General features: G+C 36.9%; 1 protein-coding gene across 1 annotated transcript; it reads left to right on the forward strand.

Moving 5' to 3' along the window:
* Positions 1-6,375: 6,375 nt before the first annotated feature.
* Positions 6,376-22,123, forward strand: KDSR (3-ketodihydrosphingosine reductase). Its single transcript, XM_009279240.1, has 10 exons — positions 6,376-6,426; positions 7,229-7,318; positions 8,449-8,505; positions 12,742-12,807; positions 12,959-13,054; positions 14,165-14,356; positions 16,192-16,275; positions 19,216-19,299; positions 21,177-21,278; positions 21,613-22,123. Exons 1-10 carry the CDS (start codon positions 6,376-6,378, stop codon positions 21,730-21,732), a joined length of 942 nt encoding a protein of 313 aa, XP_009277515.1. The 3' UTR covers positions 21,733-22,123.
* Positions 22,124-26,307: the final 4,184 nt, after the last annotated feature.

The following is a 26,307-nucleotide window of genomic DNA, read 5'->3' on the forward strand; positions in this document are numbered from 1 at the left end:
GGGAAGGGGGGGGCTCAGGCGGGGCGTGCGGGCGGTAGATCCCTGCAGGCTTGGAGTTCGGCGGCACCCGCAGGGGGACTGGTGCCAAAGGCCCGCGCTGGGGAGGTTCGGCGTTAGGGGTGCCCGCTGGTTTGCAAGGAATCTTGGCAGCTGGCTGTAGCACCCCAAGCTACCAAAACATGGGAGCCACAAGTCCGAGTGATAAGGAAACGACTTGTACAGATGATTCTGACAACCGCTGTCTATCTCGGTTGGCTTAAGGCAATCTTTTGAGTCACCAGAAATCCAAAACGTCTTCAGTCTTAATGTTGACTTTTTGAGACATTGCTTTTGTATTCTTGAAGTTACTGGATACTTTGAGTTTTGTTTTCTTTTAGCATCTCCCACGGTATTTAAGTGGTGTGTGCACTCATACACAAAAGGCAAAATCTATGGTTTCCTTGGTCTAAAAAACAAGTCAGATGTGAGGAAATGGGAAGATTAATACAAAGGAATTGGTCAGATGACACTCATGCACCTTTTCGACTTTAAGTACATAGATACCGATGTCTATGAGCAATATTTTTACTGTAGTCAAGATGATAGAAGTAAGTCTTTAGAAGGGGGTCTTCAGAAGAACATACCGTTGACACAATTCATGAGTAGTACACCACTAGAAGTTGTATGGGTGTGTGTCTTGGGGGGGGGGGGGGGGGAGGGGGGCAATACCCAGGTGCTTTCAGGTGGATCACAAAGTAGTGAATTTGGATGCATGAGAGCAAGTGAGTTAAGCAGTTGAAAGAATCAAGGTCCTAGAATCAGCTCTTTTAACTTAGCTTTAAATCTCTAAGGTATGTTTTATGCTGAGAAGCTGTAGTTTACTGTTTGGTTAAATTTGTTTTTAAGGGGTGAGTAGCGCTTGCAGATGCCCTTTATTACAGTGGGAGTTTGGGATAATCCAGAAGTTAGACCTTCTAGGTGCAAGTGAATTTACAGCTACTCTATAAATTTTTTTTTTTTTTGAGCTCTGTATGGTGCCTTTTTTGTTTGTTTTGGGGGTTTTATTATTATTTTTGGAGCTTCTCTTTGGAGGATGGAGCTGTCCCCAGAATAACTTAGACCTGTCCAAGTTGCAACAGTATTCCCAAGTTGCTTTATGCAGTAGGTGTTACTTGGATGCTGTGACTGGCTTTACAGCATCATATACTGTGTGAGGTGTGTTCGAGCTGGCATTGAGGTTCTCTGGTTATGGCTCTCCCACAGAAGTAATGCTTGTTAAGGAGGAATCCTTCAATAGGATTTTAGGAACCCTTCAATACTCTGTGAAAGCAAAGGTGAAGCAGACTTAAGGGCCCTCTGTGACTTTTATGCAGAAATAGAATAGCAAACAATAAAAAGTTTAATGGATTTTATTCCAAAATTTTACTGGGTTGGGTTTTTTTATATATTGTGATTATCCCAAGTTTTGTCTGTTCTTTATGTGGTTAAACTCTTTAAAAGCTACTGTGCTGTTTTTTCTAATCAGAATGGTTCATTTTAAAAAAGTTCACATTAAAAATGATGAGAATATTCTTGTTGGAGAAACCTCCCTATAACCGCTGCCGCTAATTATATTAGCAGTTTAAGATCAATTTGATACAAGTGGAAGTCTCAAAAACAGTATTCCTGCAAGTCTTATAAAATTAGGAGTCCAGCTAGAGAAGTAACTATGTTAATATGTTGATGGAGTAAAAGACTGTAGATATATTTAACTTGATACGAATCAAAATCTTCAGGTAAACAGTTTTATTGCTGTCACCACTGGCACAGCTACTCATTTTCTTTTGGCTTTAGTTATGCTCTTAAAGTATTCATGCAAACTAACGAAATATGGAGCAATTGTTTCAGAGTTCACTAGTTCTTAGATTTGTAGATGCTGTTAATAATGCTGGACACTTGTACATTTGGATTTCAAATTTTCTAGTGTAATGCGTAAGGAAAAATATTGGATGATGGTACTGTAAATCAGAAATTTTGTTGAGGGAGGCTTTCCACACTGTGTGTAAAGTGAATTCTTACATCGTATACTGGGAATAAGTGTTCTCTGCTGCTGAAATGACTGAGAGACTTCATGAAAATATTTAAGGACCGTAACATTATATAAGGACTTCTTTGAAGTCTTCTCATAGAAAAATATCAAAATCTGTTAAAGTAAGTGATCTGCATTTATAAATTATTTTTAGTTTATTACTTGATTCAGATAAAACTGTAGATTAACATTTGGTAATCTTTGTCAGGCCTCAGTTAAACCCTTGAAATAAAGGAATAAAACCCACAAATTACATATTTAGCTGGTTAAGTCATCTCAAGAGGGCAAGTGATTACCTTTGCACAGTAAATATAATTTTTCAAGATATACTTGAATGAAGTTTTTCTGAAGCAGAAAAAAGTCAGTCTTGTCTAGAAACTTCTTTCTGGGGGCCTGTTGAAAGTATCATGAAAATATATCTGTTACATTTCTCAAGAAAGGTCATTGGGCAACTTCAGATGCTATTACATACCAGTTATTGAATTTCCAACTTAAGACAGCATTCTTTTCACTCTTAATCATTCATAAAAAGTATTTCTCTTCACTCCTAACAGTTACGGTTAATAGATGTCTGAGTTATGGCTAAGTAACTGACTCTGGCCGCTTTTTGGGGTAGAAATTTGAAGCAGAAAACTTGTGGGTTTTTTCTCTCTGTCCTCTCCCAGAGTCATTTGCATGATGGAAGCGCTCGTTGTGTTAGGTGAGGCATGCCTTCTGGAGGAATCATTTTTCTCTTTTTCTTAGACAAGAATAGGACTGTTATTCAGAGTGAGAGTCTACAGAACTCTAAATTACTAATGGTCTAATCTTGGGGTCCCCCCATTTCTGCTATGTATTTTGGTGACCCCAGTGAGCACCATTAAATAAAAAGGACTTCTCTGCTATCAAATTGGCACAAGCATCAGGTTTAGCTTATTTAAAACAAAATGCTTTTTAGATGTTTAATACTACTTGTTTTGTTTCTAGCACGACTAGGAAAGTGTTCTCAAAGGGTCTAAAAGTTATTTTTGTGCTGTAGAGCTGCTGCTTCTTGTGCTGTACTTCTCCATGCTTCGAAATCCAGAAGACTATTTTATACACTTTTTATTTTGCCATTGGCTTTAATGCTCTCCTTGGGTCTCAGGCTACATACTAGCACACATCACCTATTCTGTGAGCATAAGCTATTAGTTTGGTAGCTGGTTGTAATAGTAGACAGGAAAATGAAAATAGGATAAGGCAGTCATCACTGCTTCATGTGCATCGTGCTCACTTGCATCACATTTAACTGCCCTTTGTCAGGGGTGTTACACCTGCCCTACACACATTCTCTCTGCTTTTTCTTTCCATTTCTCTACAAAGGTACTTTGCTTGATGGAGCAGAATGCAACAAGAAATTAAGGTGTTAGGACAAAAGCAGCCTTCTGTAAATTTCATGAGTGATTTAGAAACTGTCTTTGCTGAAATACCAATGCTAACCTTCTCCCTCGTTTCAGCCTTAATGTTTCTAAAACCAAGTTGAAATTTCTGCGAAAAAACCCACGAACTCGGTGATACGAATGCAGTTTATCAAAGTTTGTGGACTAACAATGGCAGGAAACGTAAAGATGTTCTCTGCTTGGGACTGTCTCCCATTCAGATTGAAAAGGGCCTTTCGCTTGGACATAGTTCAGGATGATCATGCCAAATCCACATGCATAAGGGTCATCTCTAGTCTAGAAGTAGTTTCACCACTTCTGTGCAGAGCCCAACTTGATAACTGCAGTCAACTTTAAGGATGGCCAATCTTGGTGTCTCAGCATTGTAGCTCTTGTGTTGGGAGTGATACAATCTGTGGTTTGGATGAATCCGAGTGGTTCGACAAGAGGTCATTTTGAGTCTAGTCAGGCATACTAACCACTTAGAGCAGATTACAGGGATGTTCTGTTTCAGTGGAACTAAATACCTTCTGTCAGAGCACTGTCTAAAAGCATGAAGCCAGCTTGCATCCAGTGCTAAGTGAAAGTTAATAAGCTCTGTTGGAGATACCATATCAATCAAGTCTTGTTTTTGATCATTCCTGATGACAGTCCAACTCCAAATTAACAGAACTGTCTCATCAATTGAAGTGAATTTCCAGTATCTCAAATTTGAAAGTCAAACACAGCAATTCTCTGTACTTCACCCCAACATTTCCATTTATCAAGGGGGAAATAAACCCTACGATCCTTAGAAGCTGAACTCTGTTATCAAGGATCATAGCTCGAGAAGCTGGAGCCAGACCCTTTTTGGAATGGCTAATTTGGTACCTGTTGTTCTCAAACACAGGAACAGCTCAATAACAGTGCTTGAGGGCTGGTAGCATTGCATTCTGAACATCTGAATTAATACTAGGATTTAATTGTCCCTTCCTGTCAAGAAATTGGTCTGTGTTTTGAGTTGCTGTGATCAGATTTTTATTTTTGCTAACTCCCCTGAGGCTGGGTTACAGTGAAATTTAAAAACGGGATCAGCGGCAATTCAAATGTCTCGAACTAATGAAATGCAGTAGCACTGTAGAACTATTGGCCACAAGGGTAAGTAACCGTAATAACGTCTTGTGTAATGGAGTAGATGTGTACTCTTCCTTTAATTCTGAGCATCTATGTTATAAGTTACCTACCTAACAGACTTCATAGATTTGCTTAGGCTAACTTCATTGTAGCACAAAGCAAAGTTTTCACTAGTGTTAGGGATTTTTTTTTTCCTGTTACATTAGCATTCATGGTGAATGTTCCTGAAAGATGTGTGTATTAGTAACAACCTTCCACATACTAGTAACAGCCTTCCACCTAAATGCTAAAGTTCCAACTAATTGATATTGCCTTTTGTCACTGACCTGAGCCCTATCCAGTGTTCTTGTGTGTGACTGTGAATAAAAACTTCCTTTTTCTGTTACTTGCATGACTTAAGACCTTGTCTTTCTGAAATGAACTTTAGCGTTGTCTGACAAGCCAGAGGCTCGGTGCCAGTACCTTCACCTTCAAAGAATTCCTCAAGCACTGGTGTAGTTGACCTGTTCATGATACTCAGCAGTTTGTGCAGGTAGTAATCAGCTGTCTCTCAGTGCTATGCCAAAAATTGGAATTGGAGCAGTCTTCCATGCACATTGATTATTTCATGTGCTGGTGTGCCTGCTGCTGTTGAAAATCTGTAGAAGCAGCTCACGAGTGCTGTGGAACTGAGGTCTGCCTGAATGTATCAAACTGAGTCTTTTAATCTTTTCAGAGATGTATTGAATCTTGCAAGCTATTTTGCGAATACACTAAAATTCTTAACTTCTTTCCATCATGAAGCATTAAATTAATTCTGGGGTTCTCTGAAGTCCCGAATGGTTAACTAACACTTGCGCTCTTGCAGACTTCATTTACTTTGAAAGCAGTCATCCTTGGTTCAGAACACTGCAGACCAGGTTTCACATTTCTAGAACAGGACATGCATCTTGGAGTCATCCTCGAAGGTTAGGGTAGTGTGAAGCTAATCTTGCAAAGAGAGCCAGTTAGAAGCTAATCTGAAGCAGCTATCTCTAATAATAGAGGAAGCCTAAAGAGCTGAAATTAGTCTTTGTGAATTTTACACCCATTCTTGGCCCATTTGTGACTGCAGACGAACCAGTCAGAAACCATGGACCATGTTGTAAATCTTTGTTTGCTGCGATTATTTGACTTACACTAAGCTATTTTGAAGGTTAGTGTTAAAATACTCATATGAGAGAAGAGTTTAGTCATTCATGGGAATGTACTTCTGACTCTTTTGACTTTACTGCCTCCAGAAGTGGAAAGAATTGTAAGGATAATGCATCTCTGAAAACAAAACTCTGAGGCATTGGCAGATGAGGAGACAACACAAGGCTTTTGATAGGGTCTGTAGTTAGAGATTGGGGATCTTTCCTCTTCCACTAATGAGCTCAATGCCTTCATTTTCTCATACTTAGAATGGAGGTGATACTTTACTTTTTCTGAAGCCTTTTGAAAGGTTTTGATAAAGAACAAAAAATGATTTTCAGAGCAACCCCAATCACTTTTTTTTCCAGTTATTAGGAAATCTGTATTTCAGAACTCATTTCATTAACAATTTTTTTTACAATAACGGCTTCTAGTCACTTTGTTCCAATATTTTCTCAATTATAGCCTTTTGATATGCTGTTAAAGGAAAATTCAAATAATTTGGGTATATAAGGAAGATACCAGTGTTTGTTTAAGGATTGAAGGCGCATGCAGACTGAGACTGGGCTTAAATGAACAAGTTATCTGAAGGCAGTGTCAGACAGGCAGACATTTTTATTTTAGTCAAAAAGAGAGGTCAGGGTTGTCATCTACATGTTGTTCCGCATGGAGTTTATGAACTCCAGGCTTATTGAGGGTAGTGAGAGAGGTGTTAAGGTGACTTTAACCTGTATATTGGTATCATTTGGCAGTGTATCCTCCTGCAACATATGATGCAGGGCTGTAGTCATCACCCTGCATTTGTCTGTGGATGAACTATTAATTTCTTGTTTGCGTATAAGACTATTCAGTGTTACAGTTTAGAGGAAGAAGAAAAGGTAATGGAAGTTTAGGTGCTGGCATCCCCACAAAACTGCAATTGTGGGATGGCACAGACAGTTGAAGGTCCAGACTGAGGGACTGAGAAATACTCCACAGAGGGCCAACTGTTGAATTAATGGAATTTTTTTAATAAGAAAGAAGGTATTTTCTGTTTATGTTGCTATGATGGTATCTTCAGCAGGCAATCTACAATTGTTAATTTTACAAATAATTTCTGCTGCGATCAGGTATGGAGGGGCAGTATGTAATTGTATTATTATGGCTAACATTAATAGTGATTTCAGACTTCTAACTACTTCTGTCTTTTAGAAATAACATACAGAACTTAGTCAAAAGCATGTGAGAGAGCCCATGTGGGAGTGGGTCTAAGTGTGCCTGACATAAGAAATGAGCAAAAAATACCACTGAGGTAAAACTGGTTTTGGGGTAGAAACAAATGCTCATCAATCTATTCAGATCTTTTTTCATTCATACACTAAAGTTAGTTTACTTATTGAGTATCTTCTGTATTCATACCTCATTGGGTGATATTTTAATCTCAGAATATTTTTAGAATTTTCATTTGATTTGACTCTTATCATATGGGAGAAAGGATGAGAATAGTGGACTAACACTGCCATTATCAAATAACTTTTAGGTAACTGGAGGCTCCAGTGGAATTGGAAAATGTATTGCTATTGAATGTTATAAGCAAGGTGCTTTCATAACGCTGATTGCAAGGGATGAGGTAAGTGTATGTGTATTTTTACTGGCTAAATAAACTCTGTTCACAAAATCTGTATAGGTGGGGAATAATTTTGGAATTGATAATTATTCATACTTTCTTCAGTGTATATTTTAAGGAGATCCTAAGCATTTCAAATTAATGCATTTGAAGAGGAGAGGTGGCTGCCTTTTTAAGGAGTGTAGCCCAACATGGAATTTATGATTAGCTTGCCTTAAAACTCTGCCAGTGCTATCACTTCTGTTAATGGCATTATTATTTCACTGTCTAGATCTGTGGCAGAAGACAAAAGCAGGAAAAATCCTATATTCTTTAAAACTGTAGAATTTCCCTACAGTGAGCGACAACTGGGGAATTAAAGACAATTCTTAAAACTCACAGAATATTTTGGTGTCTAATCAGCATTATGTCATACTTTTTACTAGTGAAAAACTGTTCATCAAAACAGCTTTGGAGGAAAAAGTGTTGCTTTGGTTTTTTTAACTAAGAGGTATTCAGAATTTAGTTGGAATGATTCTGTTTTCATAATGGGTTGTTATTTTATTTGTAGAGAAAAAACGAATTATTCAAGAAAGAAAAGCACTTACTTTTTTTTTGGGCCTCAGTCCCAGCTGTCTTTGATAATTTACTTGCACTTGAGAACTTATTTTGCATAACCTTGAAAGCAGCCAGAAATAACACAGTTTTTCTTGAAAGGAGTATGACAATTTGAATTTACCAAATTTTAGTTTAATTTTTATGATAATTCCATGACAGTGATTGTTCTTCAGAATAGTTTATGTAATATTACATAAATGTAAAATAGAAACAAAATACAAGAGAAAAATTAATACCTACAGTCTTAGGTGCTCTGTATAGTTGTATGAAGCAAAAGCATTAAGTCTATTATAGAAGTCGCTACTGGCTTTAGAAGATGAAGTGAAAAAACAGATAGGCGAGTTCTGGTAGTTTGATGAAGTTCATGTTTTCATCATATATTCATAAATCTGTAAAACGGCAATAGTAAAGTGTTAGAACTAGTTGAGGATAACTTTTTGGGGTTTTAGGGAATGTTTTGAAGCCTTATTGAAATACTGAAGACTCATATTGCTCTCAGAACTGTAATGCTTTAGCTGTTCTTATATCCATTTCAGAAGAAGCTGTTGCAGACAAAGAAGGAAATAGAAAAGTACTCTGTTAATGACAAGCAGGTAAGATCACTGCTAACAGTCGCTGTTGTGTGTTTTATTTAAGATAGTCACTACAACATAGTTCAGTAGTCCTGTTTTTAAAACAAAGCTGTTTGACAAAAATGAGTGAGGACTCAGTATTCGAATTCAAAAATACCGGTTGTCTTACATGAGATGTTCTGATCTGTGCTACATTTGATGTTGCCTAGCTAGTGCATTAGCCTGCTTTTCTTAGAGAAAAAGATTGATGTCTTCAGCTGTAGGTGTAGTATGCTTTTTTGGGTAGTTGCAATTTACTGTCACTCTATAAGTGTTCGTATTCTTCAAGATGAAGTGGAAGAACCAAATTTTTTTCAAACCTCTTGCTTTTTGCAATTCATAAATACAGCGATTGTCTTGGGAAAGAAGTTTAGGTGCTTGTTTCCAGGTTTAGTTCACTACGTCGTACTTACAGTACTTTGCCAGGAAAAGGAATACCACAGATATACAAGTTAAATTTGTATTAGCTCTGAGACTTCTAAACACTGAAGCTGCTTAGGTGAATAGACGGTGCACTCGTGCATAAAGGCACTGTTTTAGAGCTTGCGGAGGTACTAGCTTAAAATAGGTAAGCTTGCTACGTTCAAAATATGCGACTTCAAGATGAAATGCTAGAATTACTTTTTCGCAGTACTAATAATCAAGGGAAGAGGGGAAACAGTATTCAGACTGTTAACATCTTTGACTACTTCTTTCTTGTGTTCCAGAACTTTTTCGTTACTTTGATGATTACAAATACAAGCAATTTATTTGTCAGTGAAAAGGAATTTGAATTGATAAATTGGATATTCTGTTGAAAAGAAGCCATGGAAAAAGGCTGAATATTTGGAGGCAATAATGTTAGTATTAGCTGATACAAAATTTTCTTAATACCTCCATTTATAAGATAAGATCCTGCCTTCACTTCCTTATATTTTTGTCACGTGGCTCAAGCCGATTTTTTTTTTTCTGTGCATGCTGCCTTACTCAGATCAACTTTATTTGAAAAACTAAGCCATTTGAGCTGAGGAGAAACTATATTTTGCCCATTTTAAAATAAATAAATAAAAAATCCCGATAACCATTTTCCTTTAGCTGCTCTAGTAGTTTCCCAAGCTTAGCATTAAAGTTAATCCCTTGTGAAACAGTGTGTCAGAATGTTCTTGTTAAAATCTGTCCAAGCTTGATAGATGCAGACTTTTTAAAAGGATATTACTTGGTGCATGTTCATAAAAGTTTCAGTTAAAATCTCAGAAAGTGCCTTCAAGGTTGAGCGAACTCCAGTGTGGACTGAACAGGACTGCTTTTGCAGAAGCAGCTTTAGACTTGCAGCCAGGTTAAGCATAGGCAGTGGGAGCGATAGGTAGGCTGGCTCTTCTGTAGCTATTGTTGGGTTGTAGACAAGGTCACAGGGGAGCCTGCCTGATCTAAATGCAAAGAACAGAACTGGAAAAAGCGGGGAGTCTGGGGCAGAGCTCACACTGGAACAGCAGATCGGAAGCTGGGAAGTGAGGGTAGCTGAACCGAGAGAAGCTGTACAAAAGGATTGCTGAAAGACTGTAGAGAAAGATGTTGTCTGATATGGATCACGTGCCCAGAGACCGTTACGTTTGCTCAATGTCGAGCCAAGAGGCAAAGATCTCAGGAAAGATTACTTTTTATGTGAGCATATGCTGTCACCATTCAGCTCTTGAATATGTACCTGAAATGAGGTTGCATTGACAACCAGGGTCTGGCATCTACATACATTTTAGCGTTTGATTTGGCAAATGTTCTTTTAAAGATGTTTGCATGCGATTTTGAGTGCTGACAGTGCAGCCTTTATGGGTATAGGTGTGCAATGGAACAAAATCCTTGCCCTTAGAGGTTTTTTTGCAATATTTTTTTTAATCCCTTTCCTAATATATAATATTCCTAGTTACTTCACTGGGATTTGAATTGATCTTTTATTGTGAAAGCTTTATTAATGATCCAAGACCATGCAATATTTAGAACAAAAGGTGAGAAACGGCTGGGGATGTTAGACTGTTTCTGGAAGCACGTTCTGTGTCCTAGGCATGGATCTATAGTGCATGCTCTGGAGTGAAGGTAATCAGTATATTGTAGCAGAAGAAAGAACATATGATAATAGAAGCAAAGAGGTGAATTGTATAATGTGATAGTAGTCAATAAAAGCTGTAGTAGTTCCCGAGTGTGTTGTTCACAGTATGAATAACTAATCTATGCAATCTGATATATTAACCAACTGGACCAATTTTGATACAGAACTGTGATTTTTAACCTCCTCACTGACCTTGCAAAGACATCCAGATAATAAATCAATGTCGTTTTCATTCAACTGCTATTTTGTTCTTCAACTTATGTGAAAGATAAATATTTCCAAAATGTAATAAATGCCCTAAGGGGAGATGCATGCAGACCTGCCAATAACTTGCACCACAAGTTTACTTTGATGTCCAACTACACACAATGCTGGGAGGCAGGAATAGCTAACCTGCTGTACAGGAATGGCAAGCAGATTCTGTTTATGCAGCTAAGAAGTGTTGCAGTCTGACCAGAGGCAGAACTGACAAATGACTAGCTGCCAAAGCAGTTAGTTAAACTGTGGTAGGCTTTTTCTTGTGTGTGTGTGTCCACATGCTCCATGGCAAGTGGTCATGATGATACTTGTTACAAACTGGTGATGACTATGTTTTATTTCACCTCAAACTGAGTTTAAATGAGTTGACCGAAGTAACAGAAAGGATGGAAATTGGAACAAGAGTACGGGAGTCCCTCCTTTTGTTGTGATATGAGATTGCTTCTCTTTTCAAGATGATGAATTGCCCCGAAGCTCAGCTGATTGCTCAGCAGCAAGAGTAGCTTATTTGTAAATACCTGGCCAAGCTGGAGTGTGTAGTGATCTTACAGTTTGTAAGTGGTAACCCAAAGGCAGTGCTTCCTTTGGCCAGAAGTTGATTTGAAGGTGCTTCAAAACATAGATTCTGAGCTCATCTTGCCGAAAGTAATCAGTAACTTTCAAGAAAAACAGGGCTTAACTTTTAGCTGCAACAAAACTTAGATATCACTGTCATCTGTTTCTTGTTGTCCTGTCCTGCCCGCCCCGCCCCCCCCACCCCACCCCAGGCCAATGCTTATTTTCATTTTTCTGTATCTTTCAAACTAAACCCCATAATATCTAGTTTCCAGACAAGGAGTAAACATATACGCGTTACTTCACTTTTTAGGTATTTATGTAAACATATAGCGTTACTTCACTTTTTAGGTATTTATGACACTGTGCCACTAGTCAGCTTCTCACAGAATTTGGTTTTGTACTTGGCATGTCCCAATTAAACAGTATGCAACTAAGGTTACTAGTTACTATCAAAAAAATTTTATGAAAAAAAATGGGTAGCGTGCATTGCTGGTACTAAAGTTAGCAGGTTTTTAACACTTGCTTTATAAATTTTGGAAAAGTTTTTTTGCAGTGCTGATGCTGCAGTTTTACGCGTTACTTCACTTTTTAGGTATTTATGACACTGTGCCACTAGTCAGCTTCTCACAGAATTTGTATTTTAGTTTTGTACTTGGCATGTCCCAATTAAACAGTATGCAACTAAGTTTACTACTATTCTTCAAAAAAATTTTATGAAAAAAAATGGGTAGCGTGCATTGCTGGTACTAAAGTTAGCAGGTTTTTAACACTTGCTTTATAAATTTTGGAAAAGTTTTTTTGCAGTGCTGATGCTGCAGTTTCAGAGCAACCCTCTGCAACCATGCCTTTCTATGATGTGGAAAAAAAATGGTTTCTCTTAAAGATGAGCCTAAGCCACACATATGGTTTGACTTGTGTTTAGCGCTGATGAAAGTTAAATGTAGCACTGTGGAATTTTGACTGCCTTAGTTAGAATAGTTTTTACTAAACTTCATGTAAATAACTCGAGTCATAGTGTGTCTTAGTACAGTAAATTAGAAATGATACTTTGCACATGAGTAGCTCCTTTGAAGATCCTGAAGTGCTTATTTGTTCTTAATATAATCTTTATTATACTGGAATGTGTGTGTGTGAGGGGGAGGAGCTTGGAGGGGGCAGGGATTGCTTTCTCCAGTGTGGGAGAAGTGCAGGCTGTCCTGTTAAAAAGACTTCTTGTTTTTCTGGAAAAGATACGTCATTGGGTTTTGTTTCATTTTGAAAGGCTCGGAGTCAACAGTTACTGGACTGTGTTGTAAAAATGTTCTTTCACTTTCCTTTTCTAGGTTGTACTATGTATTTCTGTTGATGTATCTAAAGACTACGAACAGGTGGAGAATGTTCTAAAACAGGTGAGGAAGTAACTGATTCACCTATGTATCTTAAGAAGCTTATCTGTGTGTGATGTATTTCTAATGGAAATAGTTTCTTATAATGATACTGTGCTATAGGAAGGTTTTTTTCCCTGCTATAGAACATCTTAACCTCTATCCCTTCTTCCAGGCTCAGGAGAAGCTGGGGCCAGTTGACATGCTTGTAAACTGTGCAGGAACATCAGTTACAGGAAAATTTGAAGATATTGAAGTGAATTCTTTCGAAGTGAGTGAGCATACTTTTTTGTTATATGATGTTTCTTATTCAACCGTTAAAAATTAGATTGCATTCCTGTGTCTTTGCAGACTTTGTATGAATAGTGATACACTTGATTTGTGGTAGCTGTCAGAATTAGAACATATCTTTAGATTTACGAGGATTGCCTCTAATTTCTTACCTCACTATCAGTCCATTGATGGGTCAGAACAGTGAATTCTCCCTCTGGGATAGAGTCCTCAAGATGGCGAAAAAGCCTGGCGTGCATTTTTATAGTTTAATGCCCTGCGAAAGGCACTGAATTTCACATGGTCTCATTTTTTTTCCTGGTGAAGATTTTTTTTTATATATATTTTTAACCTGTTTAAGAAAAATTGACTGTTATCAGTGTTCAACTCTGCAAAATTTTTTTGCAGCTTAAGAAGCTGCTGCTTTGACGAAAAGACCCAAAAAAACCCCCAAACCCCTGTACTACCATTACTTTATGCCTACAGCCCCCAGGCCCCCAGTCATCTACAGGTAACATTGAGTCATCTGAAAATACTAAATAGGCATAATTTTATAATAAATTTGAATCATCCATTCTATTGCTTGTATAGGCTATCAGTTGTGTTTTAGGTCTTCTACTAGAGAGTGAAATTAAAGACTTCCCCTTATCCTGCCAAAGATTAAAATCTCTGAAATGCATAAATACATAGAATTTTTCCTGTTTCCTGTTTTAGAAAGCTCTTTAAACTTTGATTTCAGTATGTTCTTATACATCATGCATAAATTGGTTGCTTCCTAGACACTGTTTAGGTTAGATTTTCCCTCAAATATTATTCTTTTTTCCTTGAAGGCCATATGGTTCACAGTATTATCAGTATCCTGGATGCTATTAACACTTGTAGATAGACTGGATTTCTTTTGGCTTGAAGTGAGATTTTTAGCTATAAAACAGTTTATGAAGCTGTAGAATAGAAAACAATTGTTGTTTCTTTTGCCAGCTGATAGAACTTACAAATCTAGTGAACTTCATTGTTAAAGCAGACTGAAATATGGATTTTTGATAAATAATACGAAACAGGTGAAGGATTGTGAATCTGTGGCTCAAATACCATATTAATATTGTTTGTACAGAGATTAATGGCAGTCAATTATCTGGGTAGTGTTTACCCGAGTCGAGCAGTAATCGCGACCATGAAGGAAAGAAGAATGGGAAGGATTGTGTTTGTATCGTCTCAGGCTGGGCAATTAGGCCTATTTGGTTATACAGCTTATTCTCCAACAAAGTTTGCTCTTCGAGGGTTGGCTGAAGCCCTGCAAATGGAGGTATGTGTGCAATAATTTGAATATTTTTGATTGTAAACAGAAATACTTTTTTTTTTAACTAGCAGCACAGCACATTTTCATTTAAATAGTTCTCTTTTTATCTTGTGCAGCACTGCTGATATCTGTGTGCTATGTTGACCCTTTTTTTGGCAGCAGTACAATCCTATTGCTCTGCATGGGATTGCAGAAACTAAGCTGATTTCAGTTGCATAAGAGAGAATAGATTGAATCTGTTCCTAGAACTGAACACATGTGCAGACATTTTTTTAATCTTTTATTTTAACTAAAAGGACTTGGATTTTAAGTCTTTTGAGTAAAAGACTTTTTCAAGGCTCTAAGTTCAGAATGATGCTGAAGATCCTGTGGATGCATGAGGGGCGGGCCAGTGATTCCCAACTTGTTTGTGAGGCCATGGTAAGTGGTTTGTGAACCATATGAAACAGTAAAACTTGCAAGCTAGAATTTGAGGATTCTCCACAAAAAAAATGTGTTGACAGTGGTTCACCCTTCTAAATTTGGTATATATGAGCTTTTTATAGTGCAATGATCGAAGCATATGCTTAAGTCAAGACTAAAGACCAAACAAACACTGTTTTCATTATTCAATGGAACAAGGTTGGTAAGTACGTTGTAGTAAGACAGGTAAAATTTATTTGAAAATTACTTCCCTTATTCTTCTGTTAAGAATGTATATTTTAGTTGTTAAGTGTTTATATATTAAGTGTCTGTGTTTGGTTCGAGACCCTTGCATAGTCCCTGCTGTTACCCTGTTCTGTTCAGTGTGGTTGTATGCCTTGATCAGGCATACAATGAATGTGGGGTAAAACTGCCTCTAATCACTTCTGGCCTGCCAAATAGAACAACGTGACTGCAGGGTCTTTCTTCAGACTGGTGACAGGTATTTTTGTGAAGACTGAATTATTCAAAACTAAAAATAGGGCGTTTATGGACCTGTGATGTGGTATTTCAGGAAGTGTTTTCAATATAGAATGTTTCATAATATAAATAAAAATGCTTAGTGCTTTACAACACTTTATTCAGAGGGCTAAGATAAAGCATTTTAATTTAAAGCTTCTTTATTTGTATTGGAGTACAGATTTGCATTGTAGTAGTTTCTGAATAGTAGTGCAGTAAGTGATGTAATTCTGTGACACCTACATACAAATACATAAGTAAATGCAATCTTGACATGAGACCTTCCATTTTTTCCCTCACGCTTTCTACTTATTTTTTTGTCTCCTTAGATTTTGACCCCTTGCAAGTTTATACCATGGGTTGAAAAGCCTTGTGACTTGAGTATACCTTTTAAAGACATGAAATTTGAGTTTTACGGTTTTTGTTGTTTTTTTTCTCATATTTGTCCAGCAGTGAAATTATCTTGACATAAACAACAACAAAAAAGCATGCTAATAGGCCTCAGTGAAAGTCTTTTTGGCGTTGTGTTTATGAATGCTGGGTACTGGTGTTTGGCAATGGTTTAGTCTTTTTTTTTTTAAATTGAAATTGGTTAAATCATAGAGCTAAACTACTTTCACGTTCCTCCTAAATGTCTTAAAAAATGCTTAGATTCATCAAATAATTTACATCAAATGCAAAGATATTTTTATTAAACAAAACACCACAACTATCTCTTTAAGATCTTTGCTGTTTTGCTTTCTCATTTGACAAAGCTCTGAGTCTTGCAAGTGCTGAATATGAGGGTGACTTAACACTAGAAGCAATTTAAATTCATGCTTGCTGTATTTCTTCGGTACAAGAGAAATTAACGAAGTTATGAGGGACATGCAAAGGCTGTCAGTATTAAGATAACACTATTTTACTTTTGTAAAATACAGGTAAAACCTTATAATATCTACGTAACGGTCGCCTATCCTCCAGATACTGACACACCTGGCTTTGCAGAAGAAAGCAAAACAAAGGTAAACGGTTCTTCAGTAATACTGTAAAGTTTTTAAAGCTTCCCTTCATAGTAAGCAATGCATTTCAGATTTCATTCACTCCCGTAGTACTTTTGAAATCGGTGCATGTTAAGGTTTTAAGAAGTACTTTTAAACATTTCAGTTTTATCAACCTAACTAGTCAGAGTTAAATAGCTTGTAGGATAATTTTGTGTAGTTTATTGTTCTGGCTTTAAATGCAAGAACTACCTACCTTTAATATCTGAAACACTGCAAAGTCTTTCTGTACACAATTGAAATATTGTTGTGGAATGGTAAACTGTAAAACCACTATTTGTCTTGTTGTCAAAGCTTAATGAGCCAAAACCAATATTCCTATTTTGCATCTTTGATAACATGCAGTTGTTCTGATAGATGTGACAGATCAAAATAAACCTGAGTTCCTTCAGTGAAGTCTGCAAACTAACGACGCTACGCTGTATGAATATATGTAATGACACAATTCAATAGTGGCTGTTGTCTAGTATTAAAGTAGGAAGGAAACTCTTGCATTGTGTTTGTAGTGCAAATGACAGTATCACTTTTCAGAAGGGTGTGTCAGCAGTAGGCCTTTTTCATTTGGCTTACCTTGAAAAGGAAAGTTTTGACCTTCAAAAATTTAGTTGCCTCTTGTCATTTGACATGTCTTTACATACGAAGTATAATTCCAAAAACTATGTTCAGGCCCCCTGTTCAGACTGAAGTATCAGGTAACCAGAGAAAAATGTGTCTATTTTTTATTTGCGTACCGTGAACTAGAAACCTGGTATCTAAGGAGATCAGCCTTTTCAAGATGCCCCATCATGTATAATAGGAAATTTGGGTTGAATTCCATTTTGTCTTTCACCCTTTGTATAGGAATCAGTGGGGATTGTACCACACAATTCTTACTTCATCATTTCTTGATATAGATATTCTGTATTAAATGTATACTCCCACACATCCATATGTGCCAGAATTAGGCATCTGCAGATACCTGTATAGCTTGCATATTCTCTGGGATTTTTTCTTCATAATAGCCTATTTCAGGGAAATACAGTCACCAGCAAAATGCACTGTTCATCTAAGATTTCTCTTTCAGAGAGATCCAGTGAGATTTATCTTACTTGTTAAAAAGGTATTGTCTTTTAAGCAAAGACTTATGCTTTGTTTTAGCATACATGAAGTCTTCGGGTGACTTGCTCCTATTGTGATAGTGCGCCTTAAATCTCTGCAATATTGCATTGCTCTGACAGTTCAGATACTCGTTTATGATTGTTGCATTTATTTAATACTGCTTAGTTTAGAACACCTGTCTCTGTAGTTTGCATCTCTTTAGGACTAGGTTATTTTTGTCTGTAATCATTGAATATAGTAAAAGAAAATGTCAGGAACTAGGATACAGCTTTCCTGTGTTTAATCATTAAGCTTTTTTTCTTTTTCTTTTTTCTTTTTTTTCTTTTTTTTTTTTGAGGTAACTGCTTTACAAATGATAACAGTTGCTTTGGCTGGCTGGCTAGCCAGATCAAGTATTTAATGGCTGATTTCTGTCTGCCTTTTTCTCAATATGTCATTAACTTCAGCTGTTGTTCCTGAACAGCTCCTAATTTTTTCCCAAACTTAACAGTATTTTAATTACTGTTGACATCCCTGTGTCTCTTTCAGATTTGGTTGATACTGGCCAGTAAGTTCAAAAGTACGTAGGGGTTATGAGATGGAGATCTGATGACATAAGCCATATCATTGTAGGAAAGCATGTGAAAGGTGTTTGTATGTGATTTCTGCTGTCAGACACTGATTCCCCCCTCCCCCCCTTAAAATAAACATACTTTAAAAAAAAAAGAGTTTTCAGTGAGCCTGGGCAGTGAAATCAGGATTCATAATTCTACAGATATTTGGAAATAGGCCTGTTTCTGTGAAATTTAATTTCTGTGGTACTTTGGATTGATAATGAGAGGGAAACGTGTAGTTGCTCAGCTCTTCCCTAGAAGTGCTTTTTTAAAGTACTAATCTCAGAATTAAACTAGTCCCAGTATTTGACTAGGCTTGAATGCTTCAATTAAATTTTGTTATTAAATGTATCTGAATTAGCCATTACAACAAGTCGACTTACAACCAAGTACTCTTCTCCCCATTTAGCGCTGTTTTTTCTTCATCAACAGAACCATCTATCTTAACATACTGAGTATTAAATAGCTTGCTGTGCAGTTAGATCCATCGTAGCTTTATTTGTTAAAAGGACATGAACGACAAACATGCTTCTAAATACTTTAAAGCATATTTTTGCCATTTGTTTTTGTAACAGACCAGACTCGTTGGTTTTTTGGTGGGGCTTTTTGTTGGTTTGTTTTTTTTGTGAAAGAATATGTGATTGCTAAAATAGCTGCCATAATTGCTTTCTTCTAGTGACGTAAAGTGGCATAAATGCTCTAAAACACAAAGAAATAAAATGCAGTGATGGATTTTGGTGGATACCAGTGTGTGGAGTTTGAGAAATTAAAAAAAAAAAAGTTGTTTTGTAGGATCTTAAAATATTTCAGGCCTATCTTTTACCTCATTTCTGGCAAAAGATATAATTAACTAATAGAGGTATAGAGAAGACATAGTTTAAGCATTAGTTTAAGCATTTTGATAACTTCTACTGAAAATACTTGAAAATACTTGGGGGGAAAAAACCACTTTTTCATATTTTATTAGTAATAAACTATTAAAAAAAAAAAGTACTACTCAAGGAAAAGTTGGCATTTCCCTTCATAAAATCAGACTATTACTTATGAAGGTGCTTTTACCTTTCTTTAAGTGGATGTTTTAGGTGACAGTATGATACCACTTGCTGACAGTGATGTCATCCATGACAAAAGACCCAAAACCAAAATTTGATCTTCATATTTTTCTCTTCTGTGTGCTGTTAGTCAAACTTATATTGGTGTTTTTCTACTAAAGCCCTTAGAGACGAAGCTAATTTCTGAAACCTCATCTGTTTGCCAAGCAGAACAAGTCGCCAGAGTTATAGTCAAAGATGCCATAGTAAGTAAATTATCTTTTTAAAGTATGTTCTTCATTGGAGAGACTAGGAACGCATGTAATGCTTGTTTAAGACTGTAAGACAATGGCTAAGCTAAATGCAAAATCAATTTACATGAAACAGTACTCTTTGCTGGTTAGTTTGAACAGGAAGTATTTTCTTTATTCTTTTGCCACCATGCCCACAAATGATTTTATACAATTTCTTGGAACTAAAAAGTATCTGAAGTTGTACATTAGACAGAACAAAAGATGCATCAGTATGATGCAATGTCTCAAAGGCAGATTATGACTGACTTTAAAGCACTAAACTTTATTGACTTTTCATGTATCAAATACCATTTGTCTAACCTCAAAAGCTTGTTGGACTATCTTATTTTTCTTGAAGATGAGTTCATATAAAAATACTTCTACAATAAATGAAGGCAGTCTAGCCTTTTTGGCTTTTAATGTCTTAAGTATGTGATTTATGAGTGATTAAAATACATAAAATGCTGCTCTTAGTGGTTAAAAGTGTATTGCCTTTCTGAGGAATTTTTTTTAATGCTTTGTGCTATGGAATGCTTGCGTGCTTAATAAAGCACCTCAGAATGCAAACAAACATGAAATTTCATGTTCATAAAGCACAGTGATTGAATCCAAAACTCTAATTATTTTGCAGTTCCAAATACTCTTGACTTTTAACATGATTTATATCTACAACAGGTGTTCAATTGTGAAGTTTTTTGCAATATTTGCACAAATGCAGCACATAAACACAAAATGATGTGTCTTTTTGGGGTGGTGAGTTTTAAAATCAAGTACTACCTCACATAATATTCTGCTTTGGTGCTTAAGGAAAACTAACCTCGCTAATCTTAAGCATCTGGTATTTCTACACCATGCTTTCCAGCACGTTGGATGATGTGTTAGTTCAGACGTGGTCTTTATGCACTCAAGCCATCAGCTAAGAGACTAAAATAGAAATTAAAAGGTAGCTCTGTACCATAGGAACTCACAGTCCTCTCAGGTGTATGTTGGGAAATAACCAAATCTCATATCCTCTACTACTTTGCATAGATTCACTCCTAACCCTGATTCAGGAACACCACCTTCTCATTTCACTTCTGCATTCCATAGATTTAGTCCTGCAGTGTTTCAGAAAGTGTTTTCCAGCATAAAGTCTGCTGGAAACAAATGGGAGAAGCCTGGGAGTCAGAGCTATAGAGCTGCAATTTTCCTGATGAGTAGTCAAAAACCAACCAACCAAACAACTTTTTCCTGGTGTCTGTCCACCCTCTTCTGCCAGCTGAATTGCTTAGCAGGCTGTGTATCTTGCAGTTTTGAGGAGAGCAAGTTAAAAATCCTTGACGTAGATGAAAGAGGACCTGTTACCTAGCATTTGAAATACAGCCCCCTGCCAAATCTCCTGTGATAGCAAACTAATTTTAACAAAAGGCAAGCAGTGTTGTATTCTACAATTATAGTTCTGATTGGCGATCTGACAGAGTTAGGGTGTAATTCTGTCTCTGAAATATATTTACAGATGGGGAGACCATCATGCATTTTCTCCATCAGTAAGCATGCTTCAAGAATAAAATTAGAGCCTTTCTATCTTGTAAAGATATCTGCAGTAATTTAGCACACCTCCCTCTAAAGAGAAGGTAGCTTCCTTGTCCATTTTTAAGTGAATGCCTTTTGGAATGTTGCTGTATAGCACAAAACATTTTTGAATGTTTTGATTCTTAATTGCATTATTATTTTTTTACATAAAAATATTTGTTGTTAGTGACATCAGTCAGCTATGTTCATCAAGAACAGCTGTTGAAATAAGACACATCATGATTTGCCACAACTGGGTAAATTACTTTTTTCTTAATTGCTGTTTTCCTTCCATCCAGCAAGGGAACTTTAACAGCTCAGTCGGATCAGATGGTTACATGCTATCAATACTGACAAGTGGAATGTCACCGGTCACTTCTATTACTGAAGGTCTTCAGCAGGTAAGATTTGGGAAGGCCCCGTAGTCACAATTTCTTGTAGAACATTATGCAAACACTGATTATTTTTTTATCAAACGGTTGTTAATACTGTGGAGACTTTGGTTTAGGAAACTGAAGTGGTATTTTCAAGCTGAAGCAGCAAGTTGGCAGGAAAGCGAAGATTACTACAGGCTACTCAGTCCTGAACTGTTACATAGTTATGATGGTTTTCATGAGTTTGTTTTCTTGAGGTTATATAACGCACCTGCCTGGAACTTTTTTTATCTCACTAGTACATAATATGCTGCAATCCGGGATTTTAAATGAATTGAAAGATGTTTCTCTCTGTTTCCAGGTTGTTTGCATGGGCATTTTTCGCATCGTTGGCCTATTTTACCTAGGAAGTTTTGACAGCATAGTTCGTCGCTGCATGATGCAAAGGGAAAAATCTGAAAGTGCAGATAAAACTGAGTAATCTTTACTTTGAATTGAAAGAAGAATGTCAAACAGTCCTGGACAGCTTGCTGCTTAAGTGGGACTCAGTTTTTCTCCTGAAGGATTTAGACTGGAAGTACTTGCATATGTGACAGATGAGTCCCCTCAAAAGCTATGAAAGAAAACAGAAGTACAACTCCAGAAAATGCCAAACTATGCAAAAGTGTGAATGAGGATTGGATTTTTTTTTTTGGTGGTTTGAGTTGGAGAGAATTTGGGGAACTTGTAAGTGATCTACAGAGTAGAATTTGAGAATGGTCTATGTGCGGTAATTCTGGACAAATGCTTAAGTTTTCACACTTTGGTGCTTATGGACAAAATAAGTACCATGACAGACTGGGCTGAAGTAGATTGAAGTCCCCTGAACAAGTTGGTACCTTTTGCTAACGTTTTGGGACTGTTTTTAATTTAGAATGTTAATTTTTCCTTTGGCCAATCTACAGATCCTTCTGCCAATGACAGCTTTCCTTATTCTATCCAACATACAACCGTGGAAACCTTAAGATGGCAGATACATGATCCAAGCTTTCTCAGTCTGGGAGTAATTAAAAAGTATGCTTTAATATATGCATACTTTCTAAAGGGAGATGAAGAACCCGTTCCCACAGAGAAATGCTAGGAGATGTGACCGGGTCTGTAGCTCTTCTGGCCTTTGAAGTATGTTGTGAACAAACAAAAAAAAAATCAAACCAGTATCAAGTGTGTTGATTACGACTTTGAGCGATTTAAGCCATTGAAATAATGTACAATTTTTACAGATACTTACTTTTCTTTATCTGCCAGTTTTTGCTCTGGAAAGGAAAGTAGCTTAATGCTACTGTTATGCACATTATTTTTCAAAGCTGCAAATGATGAGCCAAACCAGTAGTTGATGATAGAATCAGTTGTAATTAAAATGTCAGGCTCTTCCAGTAGCAGGAATGTAGCTTTTTGGGGCAGGGGGTCGGGAGGGGGAGGGGGAGGGGTGTGTGTCAGAATGCCATTCCACACTTAATTTTATCACTACACAGAAACTTTCACATGACAAGAAATGACTTAAAATACTCTCCTCCTATGCCCCACTTATAATTTGTTTCATTTACATTATATAAAACAAGGCTGCTCAGTAACTGCTTCAGAATGCACAGAACCCAGTGGTTGTTTCTAACAAATCTTAAGCTTAACACTGAAAAAGCTTGATGCATAATAACGATGTTTTAAGGGTGCACTATGTATACTGTTTATTTAATGGACCACTATAGCAAGTGCCTTGTGAGCCGCTTTTTTTTTCCCAAAAGCTGCATATTTCGTATTTGTTAGCACTGTTGTGTTTCAATGTCATATTTTCCATTTTCAGTCAGTAATCTGAATCTAAAATGACTCGTAAAACTGGGCACTTTCACTTCCTTGAAAGTAGTATTTAACAACAAAATAGGCAAAATTGATTGCTTTTGTTAAGATAATATCTACATCTATTTAAGAAGAGGTACTCAATTAAACTGAGATGAAAAATAATAGGTGGTTAACTGGAAAACCTTTAAAATGTAATTTATTGAGGCTATTTATTTTCCCTCTCTGAATTCGGTTGATCACTCTTCAAATTTTGTTCACATAGACTAAACTTGCTTTAATACCTGGTTTACAAACATATTTTGGGGGGAGGGTCACGTTGGCACTCTCATTTTAAGTGGTTAGACTTTCATTAGACTGCAAATGTTGAGGCATTGTTGAGTTCTTCACAAAGCCTATGTTTTAGGTCCTGCCTCCTGATTTTTTTTTAGATACGTGAAGCTGTGCATGCCTATAATATAATATTAATTTTGAGAACAGTGTATTCCTGCATTTTTAAACAGCTGGGCTTCAGTGCAAAGAAATCTAGTGTGCATACGTGTTCCCTGTGCTGCTTAATGTGAATGACATAATGGAACATTTATCATATATCCATTGTCAACGTTGTTGTGTTTCTTAAAGCAACATAACAATGCTCTTTTGACCCCATTATCTATGCTAATTCTTATTTTGATGCAAATCAAATACTCCTTTGACCACCTGCAAAAGATACCAAAACGGGTGAACCAGTTGTGCTGTAGTTTCAAAGAAATGCTTATGTAAATGACTTGACATCAGCGCAAGCTTGAAGGTCAGGACTTAAAACCAGTAAGACTTTGGATACTTGAATTTTTGGATCTTCAACTTGGAATGTTAAAGGGTTTGCATTTAAGAAACATAATCCAGAAGGTCAGAGCACACACAAGACACTATGGCGACTGGGCCTCTTTGAAATATTTCAGGTTGGACATCTTAGATCACTAATCACTCTTTCTTGACTGAAGAGTCCTCCAAACAATGACTGACACAGTTCAGCGCAAGTGTCTGTGAAGGAGGAATAAGAATACTGGGTGAAAGTTACGGCCCTGATCTAGAGAGACTTCAGTTCACACCTAATTTTGCATAGTGTAAGTGGTTGTATTGACAGTAAAACTGTAGGTTGAACCCCTCAGCAATTCTGGAAATTGGAACGAGGCGAGTTTTTTGAAGGAACAAGTAAAGAATAATCTTTTTAAATGTTCTAGTTTCTGCTGTTGCAAGTTAATGCAGTTAATTTTAACTGATAAACTTTTCAACTGTTTTATTGTCAAAACATAGTAAATTGTCAACTACAGCAACCTTTAGTGTAAATTTTGTTTCCTTATGCACATTCTCTATCTACCAATGTACTCATTTTAAGGTCCAATATTAAGTGAAGGAGATGCCTTGTATCTTGTGGAAGAATGTTTAGCAGCCAAAAAACTGTTTTGCCAGTTTAAATGTTACAAAATCTCTGCATTGAAATGTTTTAGCAGTGTAGTAGATCCATGAAGAACTTCAAATAGGCTTTATTACTTTTTGTCAAATTGTCAATAATTTAATCACTTGTGCCATATCAGTCGGTGTCTTGTCTCTTGTTTTCTTGATTGATCTTTAAGATTCGATTTAGGCTTTGGTAGTCTTTTCCGTTCCATGTAGTTTCTATTGACCGTCTGCTTTAAGTAAAGGTTTATTGTAACTTTACGTATAGTTTACTTCACCAAGGTGTTCATGTGCAATTTAAATAGATTTAATATTTTACTAAGAAAAACAATATAGGTAAATAAACTTTATTTGCTGTGAAAAACTCTAGGCACTTTTAAATGGTAAAAATATATAGCATTGTTTGTAAAAAGGAACTTTGTGCTTATTGCTTCATCATTTTTGTGCCAGAACTGTAAACTAGTTTTCATATTTTATATTTCTCAAAATAAATGGAGAATCAACAAAGCCTGTAACTTCTAAGTTCTTTGAGGGGATGAAGAGCAATGGATAAATTCATTTGCAGGGCTCGGTGTCTTTCTTTTGGTGGCTTTTTGTTGTTTTGTTTTTTAAATTTGGGATTAGTTCAGCAGGATCCTCTTAATTTTGTAGGACAGCAGAGGGGCAACATATCCCTCCATTTTGGCAGCTTAGGGCAAAGGTGTACAGCAGATGAAGATGTAAAGAATTCAACTGAATATTGTCAGCAGACCCAGTGTCATCAAACCATAATGAAAGTGGGATTAAATTGACAAAATCTGCCTTTATTGCAGGAGGTGCTGCCAGCATAACTAGTGCTTGCGCTCTCTGGAAGTGCTTGTGAATCCTGATGAGCCAAGTGATGCTCGTTCTTCCTAGTGGAAAACAATAGAAATAATAGTTAGGGTAGCTGTCTTTCTGTACCACCACTGAGCATGCAGCTGTATAGAAAATTACTATATTACGTTTCAGCTCTGTGGTAGGAAGGCTTGAGTGGATAGCTAGCTCCAAGGTAACAGTAGGGAAGAAATAGCCCTAAGATACTTATTCTCAAAGTAAATCCAAAATAGCACAAGCTCAGTCTTTTAGAGAGACGTTCTGATTAAATTATCAGAGAGCCAAAATCAAAGATGGATTGAGGAAAGTATATGCTCCCTAAAATGCGTTTTAAAGCTGAGGGGCTGATGTGAATCTTCCAATGTTGGAGAATTAAAAAGTTTTTAAATGGAAGAACGCCATGTTGCAACAGGAGCTGCTGATTTTTCCTTTTAAAGTAAAAGTAGCAGGTCAAAGTAGATTCTTCTTCATTCCTTTTTGTAATTGGATTTCGGCTACAAGGCTAAATTATATAATCATTTTTTTTCCCCCCCTTGCCCAGCCAGTACTAAGCACACTGAAGAGTAGGTGCATGTTTGATTGTCTGTCAAAGCTGGTAGTGAAACTTCATGAAGTCATTTCCTTTCCTCTGTCACTGGGGGGAGATTCTCATGAGAGCCAGAGACCTTTAAATGAGGTGTCTGTCTTGCCACACCTCCCATCCTCTTTCTCTTACTTCCTTTCTTTCAACCTAGATGCACTAAATCGGTGAAAAAGAAGACTGTGCTAATCTTCCGTTGGTGGTGGTCTGCGGTGGGGGGAAATAATACTGTTAAGCTTTTGGACAGAAACTTGCACTGAAGGAAGCGGAAAGTGCCAATACTTTTTTTTTTTTTTGGTAAAAACCCAAAGATGTGTATCTCATTTGATTGGGGGGGGGGGGGCGGGGGGA

This window comes from Aptenodytes forsteri, unplaced genomic scaffold (assembly GCF_000699145.1).
Source record: "Aptenodytes forsteri isolate BGI_AS27 unplaced genomic scaffold, ASM69914v1 Scaffold81, whole genome shotgun sequence".
Taxonomy (NCBI): domain Eukaryota; kingdom Metazoa; phylum Chordata; class Aves; order Sphenisciformes; family Spheniscidae; genus Aptenodytes; species Aptenodytes forsteri.